Raw genomic sequence first — 25,946 nt, forward strand, 5'->3', positions numbered from 1 at the left:
CCCGCCCGGCTCCGCCCCAGCCGCGCAGCGCTCCGCCCTCCCGCCCGCGGAGCGAGCCGGAACGGGGGCTGTGTACCGGCTGAGGGCTCTGAGCGGCGGGTATTACCGTCTCTCCTCAGGTGAGAGTGTGGCGGGAGCTTCGGGGGTGTCGCGGTGTCGTCCCCGGCCCTGAGGGTGGGCGTTGTGGGCGCCTGTGTGTCCTCCCACGGCGGAGCTGGAAGCGGCCGTACCCGCTGTCTGAGTGGGGCCGGCGGGTGGCCCCGGTGTGAGTTAATGTGTGGTACAACGGGAACAGGGCTCAGTTAAACAGGCTGCTCGTGGTGTGAGGAGGAGGTGGGCTGGGGATGAGGCGAGGGGGAGGAAAGATAAAAGGATAATAGTTACAACTATAAGTATGTATATAAGACTGTGTGTATATATATGTATGTAAAAAACAAGCAATGCACAAACAAATTGCTCACCATGTACCAATCGATGCTGTGCTAGTTTCCAAGCAGCAGCAGCAAGCCTGAAGAACTCCCACCTTTTTCAAACTTGCCTGCTGTGGAATATCCATTTGGGTCATTTGAGGTTGGCTGTTCTGGTTCTGTCCCCTTCCAGCTCCCTGTGCCTCCCCACTTCCTATTGGAATTGGAACCCTATTGGCTCTGTACAGCGCTACTCAGCAATAAATAGAAATATCAGTGTGTTATCAACATTGTTTTTCTCTAAAGCTAAAACATAGCATCATATCAGGTACTGTGAAGGAAAATAACTGTTTCCACTGATTCTAAGACAATTGGTTTCCTTCAGAGCTCATCAGTGAGCCCTCTGTTTCTGCAACAAGGAGAAGATGCAGAAGAGGGCTGAAGCATGGGTTGATTGCCTGGTAATCCATTGACCTGGATGGACTGTGTTCTGGTGTACCATTGTGAAGCCCCTTGCTTTTGTCTATGAGAAGTCATGAGGCTGGGAGAAATCACTGGGGGCTAGAAAAAGGCAGGCTACATGTCTTACATGTCCCTCCTCAAAAGAGGCAGGAAGGACTATCCAGGGAAGTGCAGACTGGTCAGCCTCCCTCTTTGCATCCATGGGAAGGTTATGAAGGAAGCCAGTGCAGCATGGGCAGGAGCACGTGTTGACTGGGGATAACCAGCTTGGGAATCTACCAAGGGTCAGTCATGTCTGGTCAACTGGATTATCCTTTATGGCAAAATAACTAGCTCTGAAGTTGAGGGGAGGAGTGGAGAATATCATCTGAGGAGGGTCTTGCCGTGACCTAAATAGAAGCCTTTCTGCATCTAACAGGAGATTATTGATAAAATGGAGCCTGTATTTCCTTTTATGTGAAAGCACAATCTGAAAAGGGAGGATCCAATTTGGAATAAAGAAGTGAAAGGAGACAGTGAGATCCCTGTCTTTGTATGTTTTGAAGGTCCATCTGGATGATGTCCTCAGAAATCTTGTCTGAATTCATAGCTGATTTTTTTCTTTTTGCTTTGAGCAGGAGGTCTCTTAGAAACAAAATGTCAGTGTATTGTGGTGTAATGCAGCAGGCAGCTCAGCACAACGCAGCCACTTGCTTGCTCTCTGCATGCTGGATGGGGGAGAAAATAAGAAACTTAGAAGTATGAGAACTTCTCTTTTATGGTTAGTATGGTTTACTCGGTAAAGCAAAATCTGCATGTGCAAACAACAAGAAATTCCTTTGCTACTTCCCATTGGCAGGCAGATCACAGAATCACAGAATGACCCGGGTTGGAAGGGACCTCAAGGATCATGTAGTTCCAACCCCCCTGCCTGGCAGGGCCACCAAACATACACATTTACTAGATCAGGTTGTCCAGGGCCATCCAACCTGGCCTTGAACACCTGCAGGGACAGGGGCATCCACAGCCTTCCTGGGCAGCAGATGTTCAGTCACTTCCAAGAAAGCAGAGGTCATCACACATAACAGTTTCTTGGGAAGGCAAACTCCATCTCTCAGAATGTCATCTGCTCTTCCTCTTCTTGTCTCCCAGCTTTCATTGCTGAGCAAGATACCATATGGTACGAGCCATCCCTCTGGCTGGTCTGGGCCAGCAGTCCTGGTTCTGTCCCCTCACAGCTCCCTGTACTCCTCCAGCCCCCTCCAGGCAGGGCAGCATCAGGAGCTGAGATGTCCTCAGCTCTGCACAGCACTGCTAATCAACAGCTAAAGCATCACTTGTCAGTACTATTTCCATTTTGAAAATAATAAAAAACACAGGATGTGGTGAGCCACCGTGAAGAAAATTAATTATATCCCAGCCAAAACCATGGTATTCTGGTTGTTGGATACTATGTTGTTTATGAGTGGTAGAAAGCAGAAAATAGAAGGTGATAGGGTAATGTAGAACTGTTAGATAAGCAAGTTACTGTGATAGATTGAATTATTGATTGGAAATTATGGTATAAAATATGTTGTAGGATAGAATATAAAGTTATGGATAGTCACGCTAGTAATTATAATGGAAGAATTTACTCAGGTCTCCTGAAATTCTTTGAATTTTGCATCAAGTTGTCACATAAATAAGAACTGATGAATTCAGTTGTTCTGATTAATACAGTTGTCGGGACTGTGAAAGTGCCCGAGTTTTGAAATATTCCTCACAGGCGATAACTGTGAAATTGTTGTCATGAATCAAATCCTCAGTATGATACGAAAGTAAAAACTGAAAATAGAAGTTAAGCTTTTCCTGCTTTCCTTGATCTGTTTCATCAAGACTTGCATTAAATGTGAGAGTCATCTGGAATGGGCAGTATTGGTAAATACTTGAAATCTTCCACTATCACAGTTGTTAGGGAACGGAGGTTCTAAAGGACAAAAATAAGTCCCTCTCTTCGTGTATTTATTTTCTTTCTGTTAATGGTTGCTGTAGTCTGTGACATTATTACAATTTACCTGTGAGAACAGAAAGAACTGCTGCAATTTCACATGCAAGTGAAAGAACAAACATACAGAAAGCTGCTAAATGTGTCTGAATTTAACAATTAGTTTATAGTAGTTGCCTTTAAAAAGCTAGAGCTCATAATAAATTGGGGAAGTGTTATCTTCCTGAAGAGAGAAATGGATTGAGCAGGCTTACACTTGTTTTCTATACTCTATAACCACGCTGAATTGTTTGCTAAAGACTGCTGAAGCTACCTATTCCTTTCATGCACTTGCATGTATTCCCAGAAGATTCCTCAGAAAAGAACTTAAAGGATTTCTGTTTGTTCCTTTGTTTTTAAGAGGGAATTAAGAATTATTCCAAGTTCCTGTGACTAGTGTCTTGGCCCTACTGTTTTTTATACGACGGAGGGTGTAGCATTCTGAATTTAAGGTTACATTGCACTCAGGCTTGGAAGCCAAATTCACATAACAAAGCAATGTTAACTTAACCAAAGAGCTCAAGGACAGCCAGAATTTTTAATGCAGATAAATGCATTAATTAAAAAAAAAAAAAAAAAGTGGATACATATTTTCCACACACATTGAATTCACTTTCTGTAAATGTTAGAGAGAGGGAATTGTCTGGATGGGGCTCACTCTGTAGTAGTCTATGTGATCAGCAGTAAAACAGTTACTGATGTATAGTACTTTGTAGAACGAGTTCTGCGGCCATTGGATAAATCATTTGATTTAACAGGTGGATTAAGGAATAGGGAATGAGCTCTTGAAGAGGTTTCTTAACTCTCTGCTGGCTCCATTGATGAAATCCCTATGAAGTCTACAGTACGTTGAACTCCTTGATGATCTCAGTAGAGAGATTCTCTGGTGTCTTGTGAAAGCCCAGCATGAGATAAAGGCTCCTGGAGACTTCTAGGCAGGCATTGAGGGAGCAGGCTACTGCTGCTGCTGTGTTGGCCAGAGAGGTAAAAGTTCATTGCCTTGAATAACAAAAGAAATTCTTCAGACAAAACCCTGGAGGCTTCAGCCTATATATATATATAGGGTTTTGTCTGAAGAATATATATATATTCTACAGACAAATATATATGAAGAATATATATATATGTGTGTGTGTGTGTGTGTGCGCACACATATATATAAATATATATATAATAATATATTTATATATATATATACTTTTATTTATATATATTTATACTTTTATATATATATATTAGAGAGAGACTTTTCTCACTATTTCAGCTAAATTTAAAAATCAACAATGTACTTTTATGGAATCAAAAGTATTGTGGACTAGCTGTGTGGTATCTCTGTTCTGTACATTGCATGGAGCTGTTCACAGAATTATCAAGAAGTGGGTTTTCTGATCATATTTTTCTTTGCTCTTAGATGATCAATGTGTTAAAAATCATGTGCCAGTCTAAATAAGAATTAGGGTGGTAGGTGTTCTTGTTGAAGTTTACAATTAATAGAGTTTATATTCTATATTGCTGGATTATCAAGAATGTGGAATGCTTGTTCCATTTATGTAAGAACAATGAGTTTAGTTTCTGAACAGCTTTGTTCCAAAGAACAAATTTGCTATCCCTTCAGATGCGAAGCCAAATTCAAGTTCTTCAGCTCTGTAAGTTCACAGTTGTCTTCTAATAATTAATTCACATACTGCCTTTGCTATGATTCAATGTGACTTTATCTTACAAAAAATATTTTGCAATCTAGTTAACTACACACTGTTTGACTGAGGCTTCATAAATATAAAGTTCTTCCTTTTTGTTTTGTGTCGGTTGGTTTTGTTTGTCTTCCTACAAAGACACCACTATGGCTGCTGCGGTGAACATGGAGCTTGATCCTATTTTTCTGAAAGCCCTGGGCTTCTTGCGTTCCAAGAGTAAGGATTCTGCAGAAAAGCTGAAAGCACTTCTTGATGAGTCTTTGGCCAGAGGAGCTGATTCAAGTTATCGTCCATCTCAGAAGGTACTAGTATTAGATAATACAGGATAACATTTTTACATGCCTTTACAGATCCGACTATTCCTAGTTCATTTTGCTAGACAGAATATTTGAATCTGAGATTAGCATATGAAAACAATCAAGTGGGTGCGTTTTAGTACTGCTTTGTATTGCCAAATAATTAATGAGGTAGTTTTCTTCCTTAGGATGTTGACAAGTCAGCCAGGTATGTTCTGATGATGGTCTGTATTCACACATGTTAATATTTTCCTTCTACAGGTACTTCTTAAATTATCAAAAAGGCAGTATTGCTCCTGTGGCATACATGATGCTTGTACTACACAGTCTAATTCTTTTCTACGTTAACACCCTGAAACCTAGACTACAATTCTCTGTAATAACACAGGTGTTATGACTTTCAGGAGCTTTTTGTCAGAGCTGAATAATACCACAGAGAGGCTTGGGAAGCTGATCGCTGTAGCATCCTGGCAAGTTGTCACTGTCTGCATGCAACAGGAAATTGGGAAAGTTGATGGGGCTGAATTGAAGCTCAGGGCTCATCTCAGTACACAGCAGGGAATTAGCCACTTCCAACCATGTTGGAGGGATATCTTTCTCGTGCACAATGCTCACAATGCTATGATTGATCTCTTGTTTTTTTTTATTATACATTGCTGATGCTAATGCATCACTAATAAGATCTATCAGTTTCTTTTGAGATCTAAATTATTAAACTGGTAGGTGAATGTGAACTAAGATTAAGACTTGCCTCCATAAAGGAACGATGTATTGATGTCCAGCAACAGCACATGTCAGCTTACTTTTAGCATAAATCTTTTTATCTGAGAGATGAGTGTTAAGGGAGATTTTAATAACTGTAGCTTAAGCCCAGTGATTTCTGGATATAAAAGGACATAAGAAATATTTAGAAGAATGTATGTACAGTTGAAAAGTGTTGTGTGACATTTTGTTTGCCTAAACTGTGTTCTAACTGCAAAACAGGAGGTAGGGATTGATTTTGATAGTTGATTTTTTTTTCCCCTGTTTTTAGGAAGTAGAGCAACCAAAAGTATGTGTTACCAAACCTGTTTCCAGTAAGCAAGATCCTAAAGCCTCTTCTAGTTTGCCTTCTGGTAACAACAATGGCAAGCCTACCACATCAGAAAAGGTGAAAAAAGAAACAGAAAAGAGGTCTGCTGATAAAGTGAGTCTAATTTTTGTTCTGTATTGATGTAATCTGGCTAACAAATTAGAAGCTGTTTTAGTAAAAGCTCTCTTCCCATGTACTCTGTATAACTCTTGCTAATGGTGCATAGCCTACAATCTGCTTTGTCAAATCATGTTGTTTAGGCAATCCAGTAAAGGTCTAGTTAAAATTATTTCATAAATACTTCAAATACACTGACAAGTTATTAAAATGTAGCAGCCTGAAATGTGGGTTTCTCCAACGCTTTATCAAGATTTTTGTAGTGAAGCATAAAAAGTGGACTTGAGTTTCTAATTAATGAATATTTTGGAGTAGATGTATCAAAGGAAAATATGCTGCGTGTATGCTTTGTAAATATACATTTTTATACTTCCATCTTAAGTGCTGTAGTAATTTTTTCATTTTAGTAAGGTCAATCAGCTTTCTGCTTTTTCATACTCTTTCCCTATAGATGAAAGGGGATGCTGCTGAAGGAGCTGATGTACCAAAGAAGCCCAGACTTGAGAAACAAGAGGCTCGTTCTTCTCCTATTACAGTTCAGACAAGTAAAGATTTATCCATGCCTGATTTGTCGAGCTTTGAGGAGACCAGTGCTGATGACTTTGCTATGGAAATGGGTTTGGCCTGTGTTGTTTGCAGGTAAATCAACAGTGTTTCATTGCAATAATATAGTTCCTTTTGGTTGGTTTTTGCTCACGTAGCATTCAGTTAATTCTACCCTGCAGGTTGTATTCTGGAAATTATTTAAGTACAAATACAAGATTAGTAATATATGTAAGCATTCTTCATAAATAAGAATAGTTTTTTGAAAATGGAGCCTTCAGTGAATAAAAATGGCTCTTCTTCAGGAAAGAGCAGGTATAGGTTTCAGTCAGCTCAGTGAGCATACTTATCCTCATGTATGCGTGGCTACAAGAACATAGGCAGGAAGGAAGGTGGAACTGGCATTTACTAGCTGGACTCTTAGTAGAATTATTGTATTCTAGCTCAGCTTAAGCCAAATGAGAAAGCACGTTCTTGAGGTGTCTCTAGTTCATGGAGGAATTCCCATTGTTACAGCTAATTATACTGTTAGCCAAGTGTAGAATGATGAGATTTCATGTCATTATTCCCATGTGTTAGCTCAAATGTTTAACTTTTTGTTATAGACACTAAAAAAGGAGGAACAGTTCAAACACCTGAAGAAATAAATCTTTCAATTTTCCTACAGCAGTAATTATAAAATAGCTCTTATTAAAGTGATGCTAAAGAGAGGAAGAAGCATATCAGGAGGAAACTCATTAGAGGATGGTAGCAGTCTCACAAGACTTGGTGTTTGTTTTCATTGTACATGAAACCCGCTGGTACCAATGTCTTCTGGTTCTCCGTTTCCAACTTAAGTTAGATGGATTGTTTTTCAGAACATTTATGTTTCAGGTTTTCTAAGTCCAACATATTTGTTAGTACTGCATTCCACTACTTACTGCTCAGCTGCCAACCTAAGGTCCCTTCCTGGGGCTGGGTATCTTAAGTTGAAATACTAACATTTGTTATCTATTGTTATGTATGTAATCTATTTCTGATTCTGTTCTGCTGGGACAAACTAGGCACAAAGAGAGTGCTGATATAACCTCACTCTCTTCAATAATTTTAGGTCTTAGAAAGACAGGACTCAACAGTTACAAGGATCCTCAGTCATATGAAGAAGTAATACTATTTGTAGTTTGCAGCTGATAGTAAACCCTGACAAAAAATTAAAGCCCATTCCTGAAAGAATGACCTTATTTTTTAGGAATACTTGTTTGTTTTCTGAAATTAAGAGATCATTAAGTTTGCTTTTCATTCATCAAATTGTTTAAAAATAAGACTGGTTTAACTTGATTCTGGGAATGAAGAGTTGAGTGTTTTATTGTTTTTTTTCAAATTAGTCTGCAGTTGTCTTTGGAACTTTAAAATAGTGAGTCTTCTTGCTTGAGACATAGGGTTAAAGCATCACTGCTTCATTTTTACCCCGTTTATTTAGGAATAATAAGCAAAATGGCTTTTGAAATTTCCTGCATCTCTAATGGGGTGGTAGAATTTTAGAAGTCTTTTGTTTTTTCAGGTAGCCCATTTGAAAGAGAAATATTCCTTAGAAAATGTTCTAGTGTCCGTGCAGACAATACTTTCAGACTACTTTTTCTTCTTATAGAGAAATAAGGTATTACCTTTCTGCACCCATCTACAAATAGAGTTTCCATGGTTACCTGGGTACCTGCTCTTCAGGCTTATGAGCCAAAGCAGCTTAGCAATTAAATAGCCTGATTTGTCATCTGAAAAAAAGAAATCATCAGGAAACTGATATTTGGCTAATATAGACACATTCACAGTCATGTGTACATCACTAATTTGTCACTCATACAGCACGATCACTTTCATCAGAGTCCCACAGCAGAATTAAGTCCTTACCAGCTTGTGTATTTGCTTCAAAACAGAGCTTCACAGTTAATCCTCTGTGTTCCATCTTTTCAAGATTTTGGTATTATCTCAAATTCCAAGTGTCTGTTTGTAGGAACCAAAAGGATAGCTAATAAAACATCAGTAAGTTAGTATAGAGTTGGGATGGTGATGCTTTTGAATCATCCATCAGAAGAAAGCACTCTTACATACTCGTCAGTGCAAAATTATCTGTTCTTGAACTACATTGCTTTGTAACTTGCAACAAAATTATCCAAATGTAGGCTAGCTCTTTGGATGCTACTGTAATATAAAAATCAAACAGAAGTACAGGAAGCATCATGTATGCCTGTTTCATAATGTTGAAGTTTTTAAATTTAGGTTCTCCCATGAAAATCTAACAATTCCTAGTTTAAGATATTAGGAAGAAATATCAGCATAGCTCATCTGCTACAGGTAGAAAATATTCATGAAAGCAAAAATATTTTTATTTTTTATCTTAAGCTTTGCAAAATTTACAGCATTTGGATTATCCTTGAAGTGCTTTTTCCAATAATCTGTTCTTAACTATTTGCTCTGCAGACAAATGACCGTTATTTCTGGGAATCAGCTAGTAGAGTGTCAGGAGTGCCATAATCTCTACCACCAGGATTGCCATAAACCTCAGGTGACAGACAAGGAAGTGAATGATCCTCGACTTGTATGGTACTGTGCCCGCTGTACCAGACAGATGAAGAGAATGGTAGGAGCCAGGTTTTTTTTGTCTAGTATGAGCACTATTGAAATAGAGCAGGTTATTTCTTACTATGAGTTACAGAAATCTTTGGTAGAATGTTGGAGAGCCATTTTTCTCGCTCCTTATCACCTGTACCATATTTGATGTGGCCTCCACATCTGCAACTTATTACTACTTTATTTCTCAGTACTTTTCAGTTTCAAATTGTAAAGGCTAGACTGCAATATGATAATGCTCATGCTTTCTTAAAGCAGAATTGTAGGATCTCTAACTAGTTTTGTTTTGTTTTTCTACCACTCAGGCTCAGAAGACACAAAAACCACCTCAAAAACCAGCTCCAGCAGTGGTTTCAGTTGAACCAGCTGTGAAGGATCCATTGATCAAGAAATCTGAAATTAAGTTGAAACCTGAGACCCAAACAACTTTTCTAGCATTCAAGAGAACAGAAGTGAAGGTAAAGTACTATAAATTTTCTAGAAAAGAAGTTTACATTTTACTGTATATCTCTTTTTTAGACACATTTTCTCACAAGCACAATGAATGAATGTGGTCTGCTGTACTATTTATACTGAATGGTAATATAGCATAGTTGTTTTGCATTAGCATCAAAAGAGTATGGGGGGGGAATACCTTTATTCAGTTGTAAGTCTCTGAAACATTCAATATTTTTATGTTAAGAGGGACAGAACAGAATTTACTCTGAGAATTTTTCTTAACGTTATTTTATACAGGCAGGATTTTATATGGGTTCTCAGAACACTATAAAAGATAATATTTATTCTCTGTGGCCAAGTAATGTACGTATATTTTGGTAGTTAGGCTTCTCCTTATGGCAGTAGGGAAATACAGCTGATTCTGTAGGGTCTAATTTAGAAACTTGAGACAACATATATTAGCTTTCTACTTCTTTACCAAATGTTGTTTTTTCGTACTTCTTGTTGTGAGTTGGTTAGGATGATAAACCAGAAACAGTATAGTAAATGACAAAGAATTTGAACAGTGATGCTTACTGAAGGAACTCACCTGTAACGCAGAGTCAAAGCAATCATTTATGTTCTCAGATATAAAGTTGCAGTTGTGCTGCTTAGGTGGAAACTGCTCTGAATGACATGATGGCTTTTTTTCACCATGGCCGTAAACTAGTATGAGTCTGGTTTTAATAAGTCAACATCTGTATTATCCCCAGCTGAAAACTGGGGATTGGTTGAGGTTTGGGAGCTGCAGGTAATGTATACAGTGTCTTGCATTCAAGGGAAGCTTTGTCTGGAGAACATTTGTCTTTTGTGCTGCCTGAATGGAAAGACTAGAGGAAAGAAGTCTGATGACTCAGTTTCTTTAAAACTGTGTGGTGGGGTATAGGCTGCTAAGAACAAAGATGGGTAAAGGAAAATTTTGATTCTTATACTTTAACCAAAAGAATGCAATAAAATGCAGTGTTTAATTACTAGGGAGCTGTTGTTTTTCTGTTGCTTTTTTTTTTTTTTTTAATCTCAATATCTGTTATCTTGTGACACCAGTTAATGGCAAACAATAAAAAATACCGGCTTGTCTCCTGTGTTTATACTTCACAGGTCTGCACAGTAGTTATTTCAGTAAAACCAGTTTTAAAAATTTATGGGGGGATCTCATTGCTATATAATAGCCTGTGTAGAAAAAAAGGTATTGGTTTTATTTGGCTGGGAAATTTAAAGTTATTGGCACCTGCATCCTTTTCTTGTTACTGCTTTTTTTAACTACAGTGACCAGGGATGAAATATTGTCTACTGTGTGTTTCTGGATAAAGAACTAAAACAGTGGCTCGATCTCATCGTGCTATGATGTATTATACAAATAAATGCTGCTATAACAAGAATGATTTATATTTTTTTAGCCCTCAGCAGCAGTTTCGGGGAACTCAGCCAGTACAAGTGTTTCCTCTTCAGCAACCACAAGTGGCCTTACAGGATGGGCTGCTTTTGCAGCCAGAAACTCCTCTGCCAATCCATCAACTGCCAAACTGGGATCAACAGCACAGAATGCCAGTGGGAAACCTGCAGCAGCTTCAAATAACCAGAAACCTGTGGGTCTGTCAGGGTTGGCAGCTTCCAAAACGGGACTAGGGTCAAAAATAGCTTCTGCTAACAATAGCACAAGCCCTGTTCAGCTGAAACCTCCTCCACCTCTGACATTGGGAAAAACCACTCTTAGTCGTTCGGTAAGTAGCGACAATGTTAGCAAAGTAGGCCTTCCTAGTCCCAGCAGCACTGCACCAAGCACCAGCAGCCAGGTGAGCAGTGGGAATGGCAACAGTGGGACTGCAGGTAGCAGTGGGGGTAACACAAGCAAAACTACAGCAGATGCGGGTAATCAGTCTGCCTCCCTGAAAGGCCCAACTTCTCAGGAATCTCAGCTCAATGCAATGAAGAGGCTACAAATGGTCAAGAAGAAGGCTGCTCAAAAGAAACTCAAGAAGTAGTGCAGCTGTTTGCTGATCTTGTTGGCTGTGATCTGCAAAACAGCAGCATTTATCTTTTATATTAAAAAATCCACGAGTTACTGGACTGAACCAGTAATTAGGGAAGCCCAAACCTATGCTATACAGGAGGTAAGAGGTAATCTTAGCATTCCTTCTGATGTTATAAATCTGAAAACTGAGGTTGTTGTTAGAGGAATATTCCCTATTATATGTTGTTGGTTTTTAGCTCAAAGCAATGGAATGTAAAATTGTAAGCATTGGGAATTCTGATGTATTTAAGAATACAATTTGTGGGCACAAATTGAACTTAAAAGCTGTCATCATTCAGCATTGCAAATAAAAGTATTAATAATCTGGGAAGTCACTGCCACTTTCTTTCATCCCGGTTTCTGATGCTTAACATGCTTCATCAAGTTGTCTGTGTTGGGCAGTTAATGGAGTTCTCTGCAGATTGCACAACACATGTGAGAACTCTAAGTGACCTATGTTGTTCTTTTGCACTAAGAAGTTTCTTTGTCATTTTGTAGCTCTTCTCTGAGGGAAGAGTAGAAATGACCCCTAACCTGTGAAGAGTGGAAGCAAGCCATAGTGGTATTTTCAATCTGTAAAGAACCTTAGGATTGTCCTGTTGTATTTTGAATGCGTAATTGTCCATCATATATTTTAACGGTATATAATCTCATTGAACTATTTTGTTTTGATGCGGAAGGGAAACTAATAGAACATGAATGAAATTATTTTAGGTAGCAAGGTGTTGGCTCCCCTCCTGGTGCACATGAAACATTTTGATCACCTAGATACTTCATGCTATGAAGTTTAGAAGTGTTGCATGCTAGCCAACCTGTTTTGGACAATGGGGTTTAGTCTCTTTAACTGTTTTTCCCAGCTCACAGACTTTCTTTTTCCTTTCTACTAGAAGCATGTTGTGTTAAAGTATGTAAAAATATTTCTAATAGCGTAGGCTTTAGAATACAGAAGATAATTTTGAGATCTGAATGTATTCCTTTAGTCCTCTGTGAAAATGAGCGTTCGTATTTTGATTTCTTAAAAAATTTAAGCTCTGAGTAGGAAAATTTTGTTACATTGAATGTTCCACACCCCTTTAATGGGAACTGCTGTTTCTGTCTCTGCCTTGTTATTTAATGTCTCAGTTCCAGGAGCAAAGGAAGCAGCTGCTGCAGGATTATGGCAGAAGAGAAGCTGTTAGAAGGCAGAGCTGCATCTGGATGTTAACTGTGTTCAAGGTTACCTGTACCCCAGAAGCACTTCAGGTCCACTCCATTTGCAGTGGAGCTGCAATTAATATCTTTTTTTTTTTTTTTTTTTTTTTTTTCTGTTGCAACTTTCCCAGCTTCTGAAATGAAATATCAAGTCTCCTTCTATTGGTATAAAATTGTCAGTTAGGATTGTGATTCTCTGAAGTATGATATCAGTAAGGATTTATAACATAGACCTGCTCTTTTTAAATCAACTGTCTAGCTTGAATATGTAAAATAGGCACTGCTAAAAGCCAGAGTAGATTGAAGGGAACAATTACTTTCTGCTTTGATGTTAGGATGGAATTAACTATATTTTCAGGCGAGGAATCTGTTCTACAGCATTGTTCAACTGAATTTGTGCCTGTACTTGAAGAACTTAATGTAAGGCAGAAGGGATGGAAGGTCTTCTGAATTGTGAAAGTATACTTCGTATTTAGGAAAAAAATGACTGGAAGACAGTCCTGTGGCTTTTATCCTTAAGCTATATTGCTCTGTGATCTACTGTAAGTATAGCTTCTTGACTTTTTTTACCCATTTTATAAATAAGTATGAAAATGTGCTTCCTCTTTACTTCTTTTTTACTTCTTTTGCATGAATGCTTATGGCTGGAGTAGGGGGTGCTGGTGGTATTGGAGTCTAACAGGAAAGATGCTGGCATCTAACACAGTTCTGTAATCTACTTCAGTAAAAGGTTTTTTTCCTGTTACCACTTGAGACCAAACCTCAGCTGGACATGGAAGTAAATAATGGTTGCAACCATAGACATAGCAGGAAAAGAACAGTTCTAACATAATATTTGAAGTGTATTTTTAAACTCATCATATGCTATCAATACTGAGCATGTTTTAATTTGTTAATAGGGAAGCTAAGATGTATGCTGAAAAGGTGGTGTGTTATTTGATGCAACTATCCATTTCCTATGCTTTGCTAATTTTGTAGTGATGCTTTTTGTAGTTGACAAGAGGCAGATCTTGGGTAGCGTATGTAGCTCTTTGCTTCTGGAATAGGTTCCCCCCCCCCTTTTTTTTTTAAATATAATTAAATATTATATATAATATAATTAAAAAGCAAAAAGCCAACAGCCTTAGAAAAATAATTTTTTTATTATTACATTATTCTGAAAGATTATTTTCACCATTTCTGAACAAACATTATTGTAGGAGGAGTTACAGGTGCAAGGTTGATGGTTTTCTTTTGCAGGTCTAGTCCAGAGGTGGCATTTTTATAATCTATCTTAAAATGACAACAGAGGTATATTCTAGTATTTGAAGGACGCAATTACTCAATCAGAAGGAAGGGAAGAATTCTTTGGTGTGTTTTTGTTTTCAAAAAGTAAATCTGGATTAAGTTACGGATTAAGAGGGAAGGCAACACAGCTGTCAAAGATCAAACAAGAGACACTGTGTTGTTTGTTGGCTTGAATGTCTGCAGGTTTGCAGGTGACCAGTGTCAACACTTAAAAATACATCCATGAAGGGAGAAATACTTCACCTTGAACAGACCAAGTCCTGAAAGTACATGCTTAATGTTGCAATGGTTCAAGTAACTAAAGCATATATGATAATATGCAGGATCAGTTTTGTCACTGATTAGAACAAGAAAATTCTGAATACTGTAACTTTCTTTATATTATAGAATCAGCTGCAAAAATGTTACACAGCTTTTAAGAATGTCTGGAGGCCTAACCTAGCTCAGAATTTGTAGTGCTGACAACAGGACCTGAACAAAAATGCATCTGAGCAAGTCTAATTTGAATTGCTGTAAATCTTACTGTAGGAAGGCTTTAATTCAAAGAGCATCTCTTGGTTTTGCAATAATTGAAGTTGGATTTTTATTTGTTTTAAACAAAAGATTGTGAGACAGCTGTAATATCAAATCTTAATATACAAGACTTTGGATTTCTGAGGTGGTTAAATAAGCCAATCCACTGGAACACCTGCTCATTTTTAGTGAATCCCAAAATACTGTAAAGATTTTAAATATGTATGATGAAGTTGCATAAATAAGCCTGCAATATAACATTTTTAAGGGTGCTAACTATCAAGTGGGATTTCATAGCTTATTAGAATCCTCCTAGAAGTTCTGGAATTCCACATATATTTGAAGAAACAGTGTTACTGTTACTTCAGGATCCCTACTGAGCACTTTGGAAATCAGCATTTGAACTTGCTTAGAGACACCTTCACAAAGCCTGATTTTTCATGGCGAATGAACATAACACTCAAAATCAGAGCCTTCCGGATGACTCAAGCTGAGTTCTGAGAACTAATACTCCAGAAATCTTTTTTCTGCTTCTTGTCCTTACTTAATTTCCCTGTCTGAAATATACAACGTTTCTTGACTTAATGTAGTCGTGTAAGCACTATTAAATACAATTCAGTCATTTCTAAAACTGTATCCACTACTGCAAGGTATAGAACATCTCCAGATATACTCTAATATGTAAGGCACGCTGAAAAGCTTCTTGTGTACATCTTCCCCATAATCTTAAAGTGCCAAAGCAATGCGATATCAGTAGGGTAAAATTGATAGTAATCCATACAATTCATTCATCCAAGGTCATGTGCCCCTCCCCTTCATATCCCTCCTTCACTTTATTTTCTTCACTTAACTAAATGTGCACTTTTCTTTAAAAAGAAAAAAAAAAAAAAAACTTCATCTATGGATGAATGACTTTTTGCTTGCTAAGAAACAGCAAGATGTAAGTGCATAAGATTATGTACAAGTAACCTTGTACATATCTGTTCTTACTGGTCATTGGATTGCAATAGTTCTGAGTTCCATATCCTGATTCCTGGATGTCCATCCCAGTGAACTCCAGTGAAGTTTCTCTATCATGTAACTTTAATCTGGCACAAATTTCAGGATCTCAGCTCTGTGATCCACCGTTTATCTACTACATCTTCTGAGCAAAACTCAAACATTCTCTTAAATATGAATACAGGGCTCTAAAGAAAATGAAAGTGGATCCATTTGTGCAGCAAAAACTATTGCTTGTATTGTAACTCTCATCCTTTCTTTGCAGACTGTATATATTTTGCTACACTCTAGGTTTTGGATCGTTTTACCTTCATACCTTATGCTTCAGCTACAAGAAGTAGAAACTGACACAACAGCTTTAGAACAATTTCTGTATATGTTCACCTTTGATCAGCAACACCCTCCTTCCCCCCCTTCCCCCCCCCCCCCCCCAATCAATTTGTCATTTTATTAGTCAATCAGTAGTAAACAATTATGAAGCTGTACTGAAAATTTCTACAAGGAGATTCTTTCACTGTTTCAGGCTTAGACTTTTAGGTTGATGTTTTGTTTTCTTTTTGCAGTACTTAGTGTAAGAAGGTCCTCACTTATTGCTAGAGGACCGAGGCATTTCTGTCCTGTGATAAATTGTTATGAACATGCTGTTATCAATGATAACATCAAAGATGTATTAGACTGCACTGCAGCCTAGTGTAGGGCAGCAACCTAAGCTCAGTAAGGAACACTGCAGTCAGTGAAACTCAAAGTAATACTTGAAAAATCACAGTTTTCCTTGTGAAATTCTTTGGGATTTTTTTTTTTTTTTTGTTTTCCATGCTTGCTGAGGATATGTTGTGAACTATTTTATCTTGTTAAAATAAACCTCATAGCTGTTAAGATACTTTAGCAAAATACAGGGCTTTTAACTCCAAGTTCTGCAAACAGTAAATCAGTTCATTAGTATTTTATTCACTGTGTAATGTTAAGATGCTTTCAGTATGAGAATGGTTTAATTTTTTTTCTTTTTGGGAAGATAAATGTTGATACATCTTAAATCTTAGTGTATTCCCTTGATAGTTTGATCTCTGTATCTGACCTAAAGAATCAGATAGACAGTAAATATTCTTAGAACTGCACTTCTTGACTTTTTTTTTCCAAATCTTAATAAAAAAATCTTAATAAATTTCCTAAATCTAGTAACACAGATGTTCTGACTACCAAATCATGCACTAAAAAGCAGCTGGTGTGGAGAAAAGTCATTTTAAACCAGTGGCACATTTATATTGCTGCAAACTCTTTCTTACCTTTTGAAGTAGTTATGAAATTTATTTTCTTGAAAATAACCTCTTTATTTCATAAATATGATATATATTTGATATGATATATAAATACATGTTTCTTCTTCCCTTTTATCTTCTCATCCCATTTCTACATTTATCTAAATATACCTTCATCTCTGAGTCCAGCTACTGATGCCAACAATGTCAGTATGGTTTAAACTGAAATGCTTCCTACAGGAATTAAACCTTTTTAATTTTCCCTCTCTAATATTCACCACTGAGAAAAAAAGATTCTTTACAAAAGTGGCTGGAGATAAAGATAGACAACCCAAAAGCTTGAGTTTGGAGATGTTTGTGTTCTTAAATCTCTACCTTGATGAACAATTCAGCCTGAACTGCAAAATCCCTGAAGGCTGAATTTGTCCTTTTTCAAGGCTGGCTCTCTTCATCTTCAATATTGTGGGGGGGAAAAATGCCAATAAGTAACTTCAGCTGTGATGTGTGGGTTGTAGGTTGAATTTGGATGTAGGGCACTTTGATAAAAGAGAAAATTATGGGGTAATAGGAAGAGCAAGCCCTTTGGGGTGTTAATCAGAATTGGTCTTCCCATTAGATGATTCCTCCCTGAGATCTTGACAAGGTGATGGCTTTTGGAAAACAGAGGTCCTCAATATCATGTGTGCGCTGTACCAGCTGCCATGGCTTCTGTCAATCACTTGTAGGTTTGCCTTGCTTTCTGCAAACCATAATAGATTATCATCATCTGTTTCATAGAAACTGGCTGAATGGACCTTTAGTTCCTAAGCGTATGTCATCTTTCCGAGATAATTAGATGGTACATATCCTTTCTGACCTTTGGCTTCTGCTAGCCACCATTCTTTATTGCCACTCAGGTCAGAAAACCGAAGTATCCTAACCTTCTGGTACTCCTGAAGACTGAGTTCCTGATCATTTCTTGCTTGGAATGCATAAACGGCATAGAAGGTCTGAAAAAGGAAAGCCACAAAATACACAATCTGCATTCAGAAATGTAGGCACATCTTACCCGGCCATTGTGTGTTAGCGTGAGTTCTATATATATAGTATATCTAATAACACATATGTACATAATTTCATGGTCTGTAATTGCTTACAGTGTATAAAGAATGGGGCCAAAATAATAAGTAAAACTGAAGGGTCTGAGGAATTCTACATAGGAAGAAACAAACCAAACTCATCAAAGGAGCACTGTGCTGAAGTTTTCAGCTTACACAGTGCAGCCTTGAATTGGCTGGAGAATTTACAAGGTTTCAAAGGAGAGAAACACCTCATCTAAATCTACTCTTAAGTATGGCAGCTGTTAGGATGGATCTCTCAAATCATCTTCTCATTTGCCAGAGATCCTATCTGCAGTGACGTGATCTAAAGATGGCAGAAATTCTGGGCACTTATGTGCCTTGCTGATCATCTTTGCTACAGCTGCCTTCGTAAAGGTAAGTGGAAAAATCCACAAGCAGCTCAAATGAGAACTGTGAGACATTGTACATGTGGTGGTGTAATGCAAAGGTGTGTTTTCTGTGAGAAAAGACTAAGATTTGCAATTAAACTGATCACCTTTTACCACTTTGTAGCTATTTAAAAAAACCAAAGGACAGAGGATAGCAAATTCCCCATGTCATTCTGACAGATGAGCACAAGTATTTTCCAGTGCAAAAAGGAACTATTCAAATTACAACCATTATAACTGTAGATTTGAGATGAGAAAAATAAGAAGACGTGCACAGCGGGTATCTTACTTACATGATGATCATCCATATCCTGAGAACCTCCAGCCCCTGTTCCATTAGTTGTGAGATTTTCACAGGGGTGAAGAGATGAGTCGCTGTCACTCTTCTTGTGCCCTGAACTTGAGCTGCTGTCAGAGGAGGGCCGTGAAGAGACAAAGAGGCTGATATTATCAAAATCATCATCACAGAAGTTGTTCTCCGCTACATCCTTCTGCGCTTTGGCTGGATTAAAAGGCTTCAGGAAGGAGGAATACACGTATCCCTTGAGGACTGGATATCAGAGTAAAAAGACAAAATAACAAAATGTGGTTAAACCATTTTATGCAGCTGTCAGTATGATATAAGCAAACAGATGGGGCCAGAATGAAAAGAAATCAATAGGAAGTTGTTATTGGGATGTCTGTGCAGAGAACTTACTTCCTGTGTCAACGAGCCATCTGCTAGTACTTTGGAAAGGATCCTTTTGCTCCACAACAGCCACCACTTCTCCTTCATGCAGATCAATATCAAATTCCTGTGTGGCATTGCACTTGCGCTTAGCTTGATACAGCTGTTCTGCGCTGTATGTAGACAGCAGCTTGGACCTGTGGTCTTCTGTTTGACGTGGAGATTCGAGCTGAGAAGAGGAAAAATTGTTTAGTAGGAAAAACGTCATGGATGTTTGTTGAGCAGCACAGATGTATAGAAGGAATCGGTGTTCATACTGTACGTGGCAACTGACTATACTTCTGCATGCAGATAAAGGAGTTAGTTACACAACTGTGTGTAAGCAAATCTCCTTTGCAGGTGCAGAAAGGGCCTGTCCAACTGCTATACTAATAGCTGACCAATAACAGGCAGATCTTGAAAGATATATCAGAGTATAACTAATTAAGTACCCATTAGCCATTACTTTGTTCTCATGATCCTGTGTTCTGTATGTGAACTGTCACTGCTTTAACTATTTTTCCAGAACAAGGATCTTTAAATTCCTGTGTGAAGTCACAAAAAGTGTAATAAAAAATATCAGAGGTGTGCTACAGCAACTTGCATGGCAAAGCACTAGGGTAGAAAATGAGTAGAAACAGAATGTCTGCTTTCTGTACAGAATTCCCTTGCTATATATGAGCAAGGTGCTATGAACTGCTGGAAGCATAGTTTGGTTAGAGGGCAGAGAGGGAGGGGCTGTACATCACTGTGACTTCAGTACACCATGGTAACAAGAGCACGGGTACCTGCCTCACTGATGTAAAAATGAATCCTGCAATTTCCTTGGCTTCTTCTGTAAGGTGACTAGTGTCAACTAGACTCCCTGAACACTCTGTAAACATCTTATAGGACTGAGAACAGCTTTAACATACATAGAATCAGAGGTGATTTCAAGTGGATTTCCAAGATAACAACAGAAAAAATGTGAAAAGTCTTTAAAAATTGCTGGTCAATGGAACAGTTTAGTTCCAGTAACACAACTCAGATTCCCAGTGAAGGGACCAAGCCCCAGACCTCTAAATGGTATAAACATGGATTTGTCTCAAAAGTGATAATAAAAAGATGCTTCACACAGTTCAGATGTACAATACTCACTGGAGTGGGGACAGGCTTCTTTTTTTCCAAGCTCAATTTTCTTTCAATGAAGGTTGAACTGCTGTTTTCTTTTACAAAATTCAGCTTGTGAACCTCCTCCATCAACTGATGCTGCACTTCACAGATGCTTGAGGAAGACAGCTGCAAACATAAAGGTAGGTTAGATCTCATGAACAAAACAGTAACGAGGTTTGAGACAGCAGGTTTGGCTTAATGGGCTCAATGCTAGGCATCAGAAATCTGACAAGGTACCGCTGTTTCCTGCAGAGCCTGTGGTGTGCTAGGCACAAGACAAAGATCTGATTAAGAAAAGTAACAAATGATTACTGTTAGATTTGCAAGACATAGTGATTTAAGCTGAATCATTAAAAAAAATATATTCTAAACATCGACAAAAATGTAAATGAGCAGCTTTGCATTGATGGTACTGAGCCACCTGCTTTCAGATGTAAATGTGCATCAGAGTGGCCCACGTGCTGCAAGGCTTACCCCACAGCTGTGTGTTTGTGAAATTGTGTGCTGATACCAGGTTAAAGACACATGGATAAGCTGGCACTCTGAGGCAGTGGGTAAGTGCTTTTGGTATATGCCTAACACCAAATAAATTTGCTGATGTAAACAGGAAAAACAAGGGGGGGGGGGGGGGGGGAGGGCAGGCTATTTTTTTAGGAAAAACATCATAGAAAACAATGCTTGATGGAGTATATTCTAAAATATATAATGGTCAAATTATAGGGATTACAATCTCTTCATGCAGAAAAAGCCTTTATATTTTGTTTGAACAATGCAGCTCTGTCTTGATCCTGACCTTGCTTTTCTCAGTTTTTCAGCCCCTTCTGACTCTGAAGTCAGCCCTTGGTGGAAAGAGATACTCCAGAAGGGCCTCACTGCACTGTTTCTTGTGCAGAATCTTGTCCAGTTTATTGCCTAAATATGGCTCTGGTTCAGGTGAGTGGATTTGGAGGTATTGTCATAGCTCTGTTTCTCAGGGTGCGAGTCCTCCAGGGGAAAATACAACAAAAGTGAAACTGTGTGTAATTTTCACACAAATTAATAATAGTTCCATAATCTTGAGGTAATGCTTACAGTGCACAGAAAGAGTTGAATAGGCTGGAAGAACTGATGCACTTCTCTTAGCTCCAATAGGCATCCTTAATGACTGTGACTGCATAAGAGGAATCATTTTCACTTTCTAAAACTCAGACAGAAGTAAACCTTAATGACTAGTCCTGCCATGCAGGAGCTTCTGCAGCATATCTGGATTTAAAAGCAACTTGTTATTCATAGACATTACTTCATCAGATGTCCTAAGCCTTACTCCTGCAGGCTTTTGCATGACTCTGCAGGTCTAACACTAGCAGGAGAGTTCATGCACTTTCCTAGAATTTCTCTTCCTGTGTCTTCTAGGCTGTTCAGGTCTGATCCAAAGAAACCAAGGCTAAAATGCTAAGACCTGCCTCCATGTTGCCTTGCTGTCTCACCATTGCTATTGCTGGAGCAGCTGCGTTATGGTCATTTTCAGCAAAAGGTCCAAGACTGACAAAACTCAAGCTGAGAACTTAACTTTTGCTGAACTTGCAAGGAAAGGGAAAAAAAAAAATTGATTGTGCTCAGCAGAACAATCAAAATCACAGTAGCTTTTAGGTATGTGTCCTACGCATCCCTACCCAAGCCATACTGAAAGAAAAAAAGAGAGGTAAACAGAACTTATGCCTATTTATAATGTACTTACTGGAACAGGCACCGCCACAGCAGAATGTGATTGAAGTGCTGCAGACATAATACTTCCGAGGAGGGTAATGAAGCAATACAGACAGTTCAACACAATCTTTTTGGCTGCTCTGTTGAATACCTGAAGTTCTTCCACTAGCTGTGCATTTAAAGCCTCGTAGTCTTTCTTTGCTAGATCAAGCTCTTCTCCTGTTGACCTCTGGAGGTAGCTGTTGTAGTCCAACAATTTGTCATAGCGCTTCTGGATGAGCTTCTGTGGGCCTGAAAACAAGGCTTGTAGTGCTGAGAGAGGAGTCAGAACAACCTTGTCTAGTTGAGCCATCTGGAAAGGTATAAAACAGACCTACATGTTATTTATTCGTGCAGTTCTTCAGACACGGTAACAGGTTAAGCCTGATTGCAGCCCATCAAGCAATCTGTTAGTGATCCTTCAGCCTAAAGCATTAAGAAGAAGAACTAAATGTTCTTATTTCCTATAGCAGTTTGTCTGAAGAAACATTCATCTTTCCACTGGATTTCTAAACTTACAAGGTCTTCACACAGATTTGTAGGGTTGCTCATTTTCTTTGAGAGTTTGTTAGCCTCGTCTCCTTTGTCTTGCAAGATTTCCTGAAGCCCAATTATATTCTGTGCAGCCAGATGTATGGAATCCTAAATGAGAAGATGGTTGGAAGATGAAATGGATTATGATTTATATAATGTGCTGAACCCACTCATGCAGATACAGCAATAATATTGATGGAATCAGAAATATTTTACATCTCACATACCTATTTGCTTTTTCTGTGCAGTTTAAAGCCATTGTGAGACTATTCACTGTGAAAATATTTTCCTTTGTTTTGCCTGTTTTCAGTGCAAACTGTTGAAGAATAATGTTGTTGATGTTCAGCTGAAAAAAGTTGTGTCCCCATCTAATGAGTGTCCCACTGGAGATTAACCAGCCAGCTCAAGCCCCATTCACTCTCAAGGGCGTATTTTGGAGGACAAGGTAAAACTAATACATATTTCACGTACTGTGAATGTTAATCTTAATGAAGTGGACATCTGTTAGGATCAGGAACTGCCAGCACCATTACAGGCAACAACCTTTGTTATTTGGGCTCATAAGCCTTCCCCTATTTGCTGAACCAAGCAAGGTGTGTTTGTGGTAAGCTCCGGTCAGCTGGCTATTGATCTTGCCTACCTGCCCAGCTCGGGCATACATATGCCTTGTAACATCTACAAAGTTGACAAGTCGCCTATGAGAGGGAAAAAGCCTGATAAGTCACCAGCGAACCTACATCTGAGAGTTGGATTAAAATACACTTAGAGCTCTTGAGCACTCTGTCCTTTTAAGGCTAGCCCTCAACACAGTCTATCAAGAAGATGAAGGAAGTAGTCCTTATGTCCAAAACATATAGTTTAGGACACTAATTGATGTGGCTGCAACTCATTTTTTGCCATTTTTACTGAGTAGTTGTTGGTGTTCCACTGCCTACATGGCCTATATGGTGGCTTCACACAGTGATTAAAATTAGTAACTGAACCACCACAGCACTTCTTTTTCTGCTCTGCTCCCATGGGTCTCCACAGAGCCTGGTAGTATAAGGAGAAAAAGGCAGGTGTGTGGGCTTCATGACTTCTTTGTCATGGGCACAGTAATGCAGCAGAAGCACAGCCTATTTATTTAATATTGCGATGTAAACATCTGCTTATAAATGATTTGGTGTTGCCTAAACAGTGGCAGAACTGTGTGTTAAACTCGTTATGGACATGGTTTCTGGCCACAGAATACATAAAAGCATGCACTCACCTGTAGATGCTGTGAGGTTAATGAAATGTTCTTCACACACGATTTCACAGTCTTCTCTAAGCTTCGAAACAACTTTTCTTCTTTATCGAATATCTGATCTTTCACCTAAATCAGATGTTTTCACTGTTATTTTGGAGTCTTGGATAATGAGAGAAATCCCTTGAGCTCTGCTGGAAAAACCCCAAACCTTCCCTCAACTCCTCCCTTTGAAAACAGAACAGATTGGTCCCTACTTCTCCCAAACTCCGATCTGAATCCAAGAAAAGTCAAAGGCACTGGACAACATGACAGAGATTTTAACTTCTGCCAGACCTTGTGGAAGCAGGGCATTGCTTTATTATAAGCACATCTTCATGTATCAATTGAACTCACACTTTTTTGTATATTTTTTCTGCATTTAGGGAAATTATGGTGAAAATATGATATAAAATAGGATATACATGGCATTGTTTCCCTCGGTGCTCATTTATGTGTGTAATGCAGAGATTTCTCCCAGACAGGCTGTAGGTGGAGCTGTTACCTCTAGAGCAACGTCTGCTCCTCAGCAGCTGGAAACAGGCTGATTTTACTTTTTTTTTTTTATGCTGTCTGTAGAAACCTTGAAAATACTTTTATTTCTTCCTACCTTTTAGTTAAGGAATTTGAGAAATCTCAAGCCTGTTTTTCAGGGGTTTTGCTGTAAGGGTCACAGTACGTTTCAGAGCTGTGAACTGAACACTTTCTTTAATTAAGCAGGAGAGAGGGCTGAATCTATAACTTATATCCTGAGTCTAAAATGATCCTCAAATATTTTAAGCTCAATTAAAAAAATAGAAAATGAAACTTCTAAGATATATATATGTTCACCTCTCCTCTTAATCCCATTTAATTCTACATTTCTCTTTGTATTTATAGCCTTGTCAGTGTTCCAGTCTGCCATGGGGTTTGGTGATTAAACCAGCAAAAAATACAGAAATTTCCACTGTGCAAATAAATGAGCAGGAAAAAGTAAATGTGGGTAGTTTGCGTCAGAGAAAGGGGGAAACCACTGGTAAATAACAAAACAGGAAAAAAATGGCACAGATCTTGTAAAGTCACATCTAGAAAGGCAAATGACCTTGTATAACCAGTAGTCTTGTGCAGAGAGATATCATTTTTCAAGGTCAGTTATAATTGATTTTCTTGGAGATTCAGACTGAAGCTTTTCTGAAAATGTTTATCCTGGTAGGTTTTGAACTGCAGCCTTGGAATTACAAAGGAGCATTTTGGTTTTGCCCACCTAACACCCACTGGATTTATCAGAGACTTCTTTGCCTCTGGTAGTTTTGATGGTCTTGGGCATCTGGAGGCAAACCCCATGATCTTTATTAATTGGCTGTATTATTGATCTTTCTTAGAGGACTCGGAACCGAATTGTCGGGATGGACAGTAAGACATTCAGAACATGTTCACAGCTCAACAATAACTATTGCCAGTCCAACCACAAAGAGCTGAGGCTGACTTTCACAAAAATACCGGTCACTTCCTCTCCGCTGAAGATCACAAGCTTGAGAAACTCTTAGATAAAAGAGGAAAGGATAAAGAATACATTATCTTGTTTTCTATTTCAATCACAAAGATCTTTCCTGTCTTATGTGACACTCAGAAAATGACTTTATAAATGATGCAGGAAAAAAGCAACACCACACTCTGTATTTCTAAAATGTTTTTAGAAATGCCAGTGCAAAAGCAGCACTGAAGCTGTCAATGCAAATCTGCAGTTGGGTGAGTTAAGTACCTGAGGTTCTCCCCCTGTCAGTATTTTCAGGTGGCTGGTGACCCTCTTGGATTTCTTGCTAATGGAGTGAATGTTCAGTCGAGAAAACTTTTCTTTAAGGGTTTCATCATCATCATTCCTCTTATACTTCAGCACTGCAGACAGAGAATTTCATGACACTAATAATCGGTATCCATGGGGCTTTTCTTGGGGATGAGGGTACAAATACGAAACCATCTGAGATCAGACACTTTGATGTCACTTGCTGTAATCTTGTGTCAAAATGCTTGAGATTATGAAAACCCTGTTATCAATGCTAGCTTTGAGAATAGCAAAGCAAGGCTTCAATGTAGCGAGTCTATAGGAAACAGCACTACCACTGCACCTTAATTATTATTGGTGTTTGTAGCTGCATTACTGATGAT

General features: G+C 38.6%; 2 protein-coding genes and 1 long non-coding RNA gene across 6 annotated transcripts in view; 2 read left to right on the plus strand and 1 right to left on the minus strand.

The window, feature by feature from the left end:
• The first annotated feature begins 34 nt into the window (after positions 1–34).
• Positions 35–12,016, plus strand: INTS12 (integrator complex subunit 12). Of its 2 annotated transcripts, none has more exons than XM_015861425.3 (7): positions 35–119; positions 4,704–4,867; positions 5,895–6,047; positions 6,502–6,689; positions 9,048–9,207; positions 9,503–9,655; positions 11,072–12,016. In XM_015861425.3, the coding sequence occupies exons 2-7, from the start codon at positions 4,712–4,714 to the stop codon at positions 11,654–11,656; spliced, it is 1,395 nt and encodes a 464-aa protein (XP_015716911.2). In that variant the 5' UTR covers positions 35–119; positions 4,704–4,711; the 3' UTR covers positions 11,657–12,016. The 2 variants fall into 2 exon arrangements, with proteins under 2 accessions (XP_015716911.2, XP_085402770.1); XM_085546644.1 differs by lacking the exon at positions 35–119 and adding an exon at positions 3,839–3,855.
• A 1,272-nt stretch (positions 12,017–13,288) lies between these two features.
• Positions 13,289–21,211, plus strand: LOC107313296 (uncharacterized). 3 transcript variants are annotated; one of them, XR_014945805.1, is made up of 4 exons: positions 13,289–13,418; positions 18,312–18,406; positions 20,348–20,418; positions 21,086–21,211. It is a non-coding gene; the product is annotated as an uncharacterized LOC107313296 (long non-coding RNA). The 3 variants fall into 3 exon arrangements; XR_014945806.1 differs by lacking the exon at positions 18,312–18,406 and having other exon boundaries at positions 13,291–13,418; XR_014945807.1 differs by lacking the exons at positions 13,289–13,418; positions 18,312–18,406 and adding an exon at positions 19,892–19,968.
• ARHGEF38 (Rho guanine nucleotide exchange factor 38) overlaps positions 16,472–25,946 on the minus strand; it is a 31,280-nt gene continuing 21,805 nt past the window's right edge. The window contains exons 7-14 of the mRNA XM_015861422.2: positions 25,543–25,676; positions 23,787–23,891; positions 22,523–22,645; positions 21,996–22,316; positions 20,264–20,404; positions 19,118–19,316; positions 18,714–18,970; positions 16,472–17,920 (exon numbers count right to left, since the gene is read on the minus strand). Coding sequence (XP_015716908.2) covers positions 17,735–17,920; positions 18,714–18,970; positions 19,118–19,316; positions 20,264–20,404; positions 21,996–22,316; positions 22,523–22,645; positions 23,787–23,891; positions 25,543–25,676 — 1,466 coding nt within the window. The 3' untranslated portion in view covers positions 16,472–17,734. The remainder of the gene's footprint in view (positions 17,921–18,713; positions 18,971–19,117; positions 19,317–20,263; positions 20,405–21,995; positions 22,317–22,522; positions 22,646–23,786; positions 23,892–25,542; positions 25,677–25,946) is intronic.

This window comes from Coturnix japonica, chromosome 4 (assembly GCF_054131305.1).
Source record: "Coturnix japonica strain WE chromosome 4, WE-NBRP24, whole genome shotgun sequence".
NCBI lineage: Eukaryota > Metazoa > Chordata > Aves > Galliformes > Phasianidae > Coturnix > Coturnix japonica.

Coding starts and splice junctions, on each gene's coding strand:
- INTS12 (XM_015861425.3), top strand. CDS start 4,712: ATGGCTGCTGCGGTGAACATGGAGCTTGATCCTATTTTTCTGAAAGCC. Junction 6,048..6,501: donor AAAAGAGGTCTGCTGATAAA/GTGAGTCTAATT, acceptor CTTTCCCTATAG/ATGAAAGGGGATGCTGCTGA. Junction 9,656..11,071: donor TCAAGAGAACAGAAGTGAAG/GTAAAGTACTAT, acceptor ATATTTTTTTAG/CCCTCAGCAGCAGTTTCGGG.